This window comes from Geotrypetes seraphini, chromosome 3 (assembly GCF_902459505.1).
Source record: "Geotrypetes seraphini chromosome 3, aGeoSer1.1, whole genome shotgun sequence".
NCBI lineage: Eukaryota > Metazoa > Chordata > Amphibia > Gymnophiona > Dermophiidae > Geotrypetes > Geotrypetes seraphini.
Genome location: NC_047086.1, coordinates 22,356,500 through 22,365,160, shown reverse-complemented (window position 1 = coordinate 22,365,160; position 8,661 = coordinate 22,356,500). Strand labels below are relative to the sequence as shown.

Genomic DNA, 8,661 nt, shown 5'->3' with positions numbered 1-8,661 from the left:
ACAGTCCAATGCTCTGACCATTACGTGATTCTTCCATAACTCTTGACCTAAGAATTTATCTTGCAATTCCACAGAAATAGGGTCCATCATTTTGATTTTGCTGGTATTACCAGTAGTACACGTAGTGCCCACCTGTTCTCCTTTCCATCTCTGAAGGGTTGTATCTACAAGAGGTTCCTACCGGTAGATAAAACATTATCATTTCAACCTGGCAAATAGAATAAATGCCTAAGTGAATTTATCTTAAATGCATTTTCTTACCAAACTTTTAGAAACTGTTAAAACTTATCTATTTGATAAATGTGTATAATTTCATATCCTTGTTGATGTATCTCTGAATTGCCTTCTGTAATATCGCTGTTTGTATGCAGTCTGAACTATTTGTGGTAACGCAGTATATAAAAATAAAGTTATTATTATTATTACAAATGATCTTCAATAAGTTTGTTGCAAATGGCTTAAATAAATCTATTTTTCACCCAGCAATTTTTGTTTTTGATCCTTTGTATCTTCCAGCTCGCTGGAACCAGAATTCAGTTCTGGTGCTATTAGCTCCATTCACCACTACCTGAGAATATTTCCCCCTTTTTTATATAGTTTGGTCGCTGTAGAGGTGCTTCTGGACTAGAGGCTAGATGACATTTAATGTGAGCAAATGCAAAGTGATGCACATAGGAAAGAGGAACCCAGACTTTAGTTTCATCATGTAAAGTTCCACATTAGGAGTGACCCCTAGGAAAATAATCTAGCTGCTGTTGGCGATACATTGAAACTCTCTGCTCAGTGTGTAGCAGCAGTAGCTAAGAAAGCAAAGAGAACTAGGAACACTGCCTCTGCAGCACGTTTGGTCGCTGCATCTCAAAAAAAAAAAAAAAAAGGATATCAGAACTTGTCAAAATTAGCCCAAAACCTTATTTTTCAAAATGCATTCATAGTGAAACTTGTTTTGCATATATACTTTAAGCTGCTTTTCCAGAAAAAAAAAAGAGTCCTTAGTTGGTGACCCATTTCACACAGGGAAGGTCTCAGCCCCATAACTCACCAAAATCATCACTGATCTCTTATAATCCAATTTCATGCATCCCAGGTTAAGCTATTAATTGTACGTTGCCCATAGCAGAATTAGAAATGATACAAAGAAGGGTAATGAAAATAATAAAGGGGATGGAAAGGCTATAAAGGCTAGGGCTCTTCAGCTTGGAGAACAGATAGCTGAAAGAATATATGATAGAGGTCTATAAAATACGGAATGGAATGGAACAGGTAGATGTGAATCGCCTGTTTTACTCTTTCCGAAAATAGGACCAGGGACACGCAATGAAACATAGAAAAATACAAAAAAATGAAGGCATATAAAGACCATATAGCCTATCTAACCATGACATCTACTATTCCTTCCTCTCCTTGGGATCCAAGCCTTCTTGAATTCAGATGCATGTTCTGTCTTCATCACCCTTTCCATGAAAAAGTGTTTTCTGAAGTTACTTCTGAATCTATCTCCTTTGACCTTCATCCTATGCCCCTCATTTCAGTTTCCTTTCAAATGAGACTCGCCTCATACACATTTATCCCACCTTTCCTCCAAAGTATACATATTGATATCTAAGTCTGTCCCCATACGTCTTATGACGAAGACCACTGACCATTTTAGTTGCCTTCCTTTGGACTGACGTCATCCTATTTATATCTTTTTGAAGGTGCGGCCTCCAGAATTGTACACAATATTCTAAATGAGGACTCACTAGAGTCTTAGACAGAGGCATCAATACCTCCTTTTTCCTACTGGCCATTCTTCTCCCTGTGCACCCAAGTATCCTTCTAGCTTTCACGGTCACCTTTTCGCCACCTTAAGATCATCACATGCTATCACACCCAAGTTCCACTCTTCTTTTGAGCATAAAAGTTCCTATCTCCGTAGACTGTACCGTTCCCTCTGGTTTTTGCTGCCCAAATGCATGACCTTGCATTAAATCTTAGCTGTTAAATTCAAGACCATTCCTCAAGCTTCAGTAGGTCCATGTTATCAGTGAAAATATTTCTTCACTCAATATGTAATTAAACTCTGGAATTTGTTGCCTAAGTATGTGGCAAAAGCTCCTTCCAGAACTCTGCAACGATAGGCTTGCAATGACCGACTTCCCTCCTTCACAAGGACTGAGAACACTGCCTCTGCAGCATCCCTAGCTGATCTGGGACTGGAATACGAAACTGAACCAAAGAATTTTCGCATAGCATTTCTCAAAGAAAGTTCAGAGATTCTCTCAGCTTCAACCCTTTTACATAGTTATATGATATACCACAGGAGACATAAATGCTTTGTTTGTCTTGCTGAAGACATGAAAAGAAACAAAATTTTTTTCATACTCTAGAGTGAAATTATTCCATTACAGCTAATTGACACAGAGTACAAGAGCTTGAGATGTCAGCATTCTGGGCTTGATGGACCTTCGGTCTGTCCCAGTATGACAGTTCTTATGTTCCTAATTTATAAGCCATATATCCAATTATTTTCCTATCAAAACTGAGAAATTGGTGGAACATAGTATAACATACAGGTTTCACTGATGTTCAAGTTTAAACTTGCAGATGACTTCAGACGGATAATCTCTCTTGGATATTTCCGTGTTGGTTTCTATTCTGTAAAGACATAAATCTCCTCTTCGGAATAACCAAGATCCTTCAGAAACCTGGGAGGGGGGAAAAAAAAAAATCAATCTATACTATGTTCTTTCTTGAGAAAAGAGAAGTGCAACTTTGATCAATATAAAGATTAGTAATCAAAACAACATAAAAATCTGATCCTGGCTGTATAGATGGTGAGCTCCTAGTAATGCTGCCTGATTCAGGGAAAAATTTTTTGATTTGATTCAGCCTATTGAATTGATTCAATTCTCTTCTCCCTCCTATCTCCCTATGCAGCACTTCCCAGTCCCCCCTCCCCCCCCCCCGAGGCCTGGCATATCTCCAGGGCCTCCTAAAGCAGCAGCAGCAGTGGACGGCTAGTAGACGTAGGCTCTGAACAGGTTTGATCGCGGCCTGCCCCGCCGGGGCTTCCTTCTGCTGCATCAGTGATGATGCGGCAGAGAGAAGCTCTGGCAGAACAGGCTGCGAACAAGCCTGTTCAGAGCCTATGTCTGCTAGCTGCCCACTGCCGCCACTTATGTTCAAATTAAATCTGATGTCCCCTATTTCATTACCGATATAATGCTTTCCTATTTTAAGTAATGTAGGTCAAAAAGAGTCATATTTCCAGCATATACAGTGCTATCAGGAAAGAGACAAACTACACTAGATTCAGAGAAAACCTGAAGACTCACCTTTTTGAGAACTATCTATATAGCATTACTTATGTCTAAGTCCCTCCTCTTATCTCTCCACGTTCTCTTCCCCTCCTTCCTTTTCCCTTCCTCATTGATCTGTCGCCTTGAACCTGTATAGGTATGAGCGACTCACAAATGGAAGATTAGATTAGAGAACATTATATTGTACTCATTTTTCTATTGACATAATGAAAAGACACTAGAACTCCACGGAACTCCACGATCAACCCAAAAGGATCCAGTCATATAAATAAACGTGTAATTTTGAAACTTTTGCCAAACTTGTTTGAAAGCTACCTTATTCCTTGCCCAGTGAAAGCGGTTGGCCCACAAATGCAAACGAGCATCCTCGAGTCTTCATGACTTCTTTTAAGAAATTCGGAAAGATGATGTAATGAAATATTTCCCCGCTTCCCCGTCCAATCATCTCTTGGCTCCGACAGAATAAACTGAACTTCAAACCTGAAGAGAGAAAAAACAAAAACTCACTTTGAGTTACCTGAGAGAAGGCATGAGCTAAATGAAAATAAAAAACAGAAACCTTTGGTTAGTAATCGGTTCTATCAGTGTTAGAAATAAATAGGAAATGGTTTCCTGACAAAAAAAGCAAAAGTAAAGGGGCAAGAAATAGGCTGAATGGTAGATTTTAATAAAAAGGCAAATTGAATTACACTACGCTACATTTTTTTCTTTTATAGCTTGCCCTCTTCTAAGAAGGCCATAGGTTGGCTCATAATGTGCCAAATATTTAAGATTGTATATTATATAATTACAAAAAGAACAGCACATAAATACAAAACATTAATAGCATACAAAGGGATTAGATTTATCAGAAGGTGGTAGCTAGAATTCAAGGGAGCCAGTCAAGAAGCTGCTCAGCGCTGAGCAGCAGTATCAAAGAGCGCTCCTGCTTGGTGCCGCTCAGCGGCAGAAGAAACCTGATCTTGCGGCAGCCACCACCGACCGAGTTAGCAGTGGAGCAGGAGCGCGGAAAGCTCTCTCCTGCCCCGCTGCACCTCTGGACTGCCAGCGTTCAGCAGAGGAGGTATGAGGACAGGGCAATGAGGGGGGACAGGGTGCAGTGCTTGACAGGAGAGGGAGGGAAGGGGGCTGGGTGTAGTGCCTGGCAAGGAGGGGGCTGGGTGCAGAGCCTGGCAGGGAGGGGGCTGGGTGCAGAGCCTGGCAGGGCAGGGCACTTGAATATCCACCCGACTTATATTCGAGTCAACCATTTTTTTTATTTTTTTTCTTCCTTTTGGGGGGGTGGGTTTCGACATATTCGGATCGACTTATATTCAAGTATATACAGTAATAGTGTATTTCATTAACTCTAGTTCAAAAATGATGGCTGTCCACTCCCAATTCTCAACTCTCAGAAATGTCAGGAAAGGTATCAGCTAGATTTCCACTTAAACTCATTCTAATATATAAATGCATGAGGAAGAGATGCTGGACAGGGAGGAAAGGGAATGATGTACAAAAAGGAAGGGAAGAGGCAGGGGGATTGTGAACATGGAGTGGAAATGAGAGGGGAGATGCTGGATATGGATGGAGAAGAAGAGAAAAAGACTGAAAGAGTACCCTAATGGTTTAGTGCAGTGGGTTGAGAACCTGGGTTCATTTCCCAGCTCCCTGTAACCCTGGGTAAGTCACTTAACCCTTCACTGACCCAGGAACAGAGAAAGTACCTATATGTAATAAATGTAAAATGCTTTGGTTATACATGAAATCCATAACCCGGAGAGAGAGGAAATGCTGCACATGGACAGAGACTGAAAAGAGTACAACATTCATTTATGGCTAGGATAAAAAGGCAGTGAAACGCTTACAGAAATTAGAACGACATATTTGGCAACGTAATAATGCTCCAAACATAAGGATGACATGAATGCATGGACACCACAAATTAAAACATTACAAAAAAATACTGGAGCAAAAAAAAAAAAAAACTCAGCAAAAAAAAAAAAAAAGCCAGGTGTTCCAAACCACAATACAATCTGGCTATATTTCCATCACCCGTTAAAAAAAACCCAAACCAAAAAAACAACTCTACTACTACCATGACATTTTATAAACTTACACTTTATTTCAATTACCCCCAATAAGTGGGGAGAATGGAGAAATTATTTCTTACCTGATAATTTCCTTTCCTATAGTCCTACCAGATTTGTTCCGAACCAATGGGTTATATTTGACAAGCAGTGGATGGAGACAGAAAAACAAAACAATTCTGTGCGATTTACCCCTCAAACAATGGTGCTCATTTTCACACTTCCAGTCAAATACTGTATTCGTTCATTGCCTTTTCCAACACACTACCATTGTACTGACACACAGTTCTCAAAATAGATCAGGAGCTGCCTCAGAATCCGACACGTTTGAGGAATTACAAGATAGAAACACTTCAAACTGTGAAATAACAGAACAGAAGCAAGTGCAATAATATTCAACTAGGGAGGGTTTCTGGACTGGTCTGATGAGACTAAAGAAAAGAAAATTATCATCAGGCAAGCCAATTTCTCTTTCCTTACTGTCCGTATCAGATGTGTCCGAACCTATGGGATACAGCAAAGCAGTTCAACTCCTATAACTTTCTCACTTATATGATTTACTTATGCCACAATTTCATTGAAAGTTTCATGCACATCACATCTGAATGAGGGGAGAGCCTCAGACCTCCGTGCAGTAATAATGTCAATCACTGCACTAGAAAGGGAAAAGATCTTCACCGGCCCTTGACAAATAAAACCTATCCCAAAGATTATGAAGGCTGGGAATATTACAGAGAAACTAATCAAGTTGCGAGTAGAAAGAGAACTCAGCTTAACCTGGAGAAAAAAATGGTTAAGAGTTCTTACAACAGGTCTCAATAAACTGACAGAAGAGTACAGAAATAGAAGATGGATAGAGCTTTCCTAAATACAGGAAAGGAGGAAAGATATCCCAACACAATGGAAAGTAGCAGTAGGCAAGTGGAAAAAACTCAATTCTGATATTGTGCTCTACAGATAGATAAAGGTCTTCAGAAGAAACTACGCTTAGGTCTTTTGCATGACAATGAGGCGAAAGATCTGAAGCCATAGACCAACTGCAAAAAAATGGTTAGAGGCCGACTAAATTTCAGTTTCAGTTACGGTGCCAAAACTGACTCTCAAATCCGTTTTTCCTGTCTGGTTTCAGTCTTGACCAAAAGGATATAATCATGACTTCAATTTCAGCCAAAATTGAGTGTATGTTTTTAGTGGAAGCCAAAAATTTGAACTTTCTCCTTTTTAGCTCCCTCCTTCCCCCTACCCTCTGAACAGGAGTTGCCCACCTGTAGAAGCTCCTTCTCAGGCCTATCTTACAACTCTCTGGTATTCTAATAGTGTAGTCAGGGTAGGAGTAATCCTCAGTCGCTCTTGCTCATGCTGGCTCTGCTCTCAAAATGGCTGCCATGATCTCTAGAGACAATCTCATGAAATTGCCACAAGGGGTCATAGCAGCCATTTTGAGGGTAATCGCAGATTCAAAAAATTGAGCTTTTAGTTTGGATTTGAATACTGCTAAAGATGGAGCTTGATGTAATGACTCAGGCAGTCTGTTCCAGGCATACGGTGCAGCAAGATAGAAGGGACAGAGTCTGGAGCTGGCAGTGGGGGGAGAAGGGTACAGATAGGAGGGACTTACCTAATGAACAGAGTTCACAGGAGGGAGCATAGTGGGGAGATAAGTGAGGAGATATTGAAGGACTGACGCATTAATGCACTTCTAGGTCAGTAAGAGGAGTTTGAACTGTATTCAGAAATGGATGGGGAGCCAATTAAGTGATTTGAGGAGAGAGGTAATGTGAACATGGCAGCTCTTGCGGAATATAAGTTGTGCAACAGAATTTTGGACAGACTGAAGAGGAGAGAGATGGTTGAGCAGAAGACCTGAGAGAAGCAAGTTGCAGTAATCTAAGCGAAGGGTGATGAGAATGTGGATAAAGATTTTGGTAGTATGCTCTGAGAGGAGAGGTTGGATTTTGGTAGCATTATATAGGAAGAAGCGACAGGCTTTAGTAGTTTGTTGGATCTGAGCGGAGAAAGAGAGAGAGAGGAGTCAAAGATGACCCCGAGGTTGTGAGTAGGCAAGACAGGAAAGATGAGTGTGTTGCCCCCAGAAATAGAGAACCGGGAGGTGGGCGTGGGATTAGGTGGAAAGATAAGAAGCTTGGTCTTAGCCATATTCAGTCAGGTTTACGTGGCAGTGAGACATCCAGGCAGCAATGTCCCCACAAAAAAAAAACCAACAGGAAGGAAGTGAGCTATAGACTTGTAAGCACCTTTTTTTAAAATGAGAATCAGAGCTCCAGGGGGAGTGGCTGGGAGTTAGTGGGCAGAGCAGACTTCAGAGACCACAGAACCAGAGCGAGATCTTGGAGAACCAGGATAGATAGTAAGGTAGATGAGAGCCTCTGTCTACAATTATTAGCAAAGGCCTCTTCAATGGCCCTCTCAGAACAGGAAGAGCTTCCCTGCTGCCTTGTTCACTTCAATGGCTTTGCTCTTTTGAGCTCCCATGCTGCATAGCAACACAGCATAAGCCCTTTAAGGTTCCTACTCAGGTGGCACCAGCTCCCTAAGCCTTTCAGAATAGTTGACAGCCAACCATTGAAGCCTTCTGCATCTTTATAGTAGCAGTGCCCTTCCACCAATAAGTAACACACTTCACCTTTAGTATGAGGTCAGCAGCTTCATTCTGCTCAAGCGATTAACTGTTTGTACACCTGAACACTCAGTCAGTCCCCGCAAACTAGCCACAGCTTCTGAACATAGTCCAAACAAATACAGTCTCACCTCCCTCTTCCCACACACAGCATTTTCCTAGTCACAGCACACATAGGTGACTTTAGAATGTTTAACTGTTATGCTGCCACCTGCTGTTTAAAATTGTTAAGGGATTTATTTAGTTAGTTTTCTATACTGTTCTCCCAAAGGAGAATGGTTTACATGAATTTATTCAGGTACTCAAGCATTTTTCCCTGTCTGTCCTGGTGGGCTCACAATCTATCTAATGTACCTAGGGCAATGGGGGGATTAAGTGACTTGCCCAGGGTCACAAGGAGCAGTGTGGGTTTGAACCCACAACCGCATGGTGCTGAGGCTGTAGCTTTAACCACTGCACCTCAGGGTAAACAATGAAATTTACCAAAAGCTCTGTTTTAGAACACCTATAAAATGTTTATATTCTAGCATTATTGATATTTTCATACCGTTAAGAGAACTGTTTATCTCAATGCAACAAACATAAGCACTAATCATAAGAGACGGAAAAAATAATTTTTCCTCCAAATGCACCTTCAGCTATTTAATTTTTA

General features: G+C 41.0%; 1 protein-coding gene across 2 annotated transcripts in view; it reads right to left on the bottom strand.

The window, feature by feature from the left end:
• Positions 1 to 1,771: 1,771 nt before the first annotated feature.
• LOC117356395 (cytochrome b5 reductase 4) overlaps positions 1,772 to 8,661 on the bottom strand; it is a 96,734-nt gene continuing 89,844 nt past the window's right edge. For both annotated transcript variants that reach the window (XM_033935546.1, XM_033935547.1), the window contains 2 exons: positions 3,618 to 3,782; positions 1,772 to 2,687 (listed from right to left, as the gene is read on the bottom strand). In XM_033935546.1, coding sequence (XP_033791437.1) covers positions 2,633 to 2,687; positions 3,618 to 3,782 — 220 coding nt within the window. In that variant the 3' untranslated portion in view covers positions 1,772 to 2,632. The remainder of the gene's footprint in view (positions 2,688 to 3,617; positions 3,783 to 8,661) is intronic.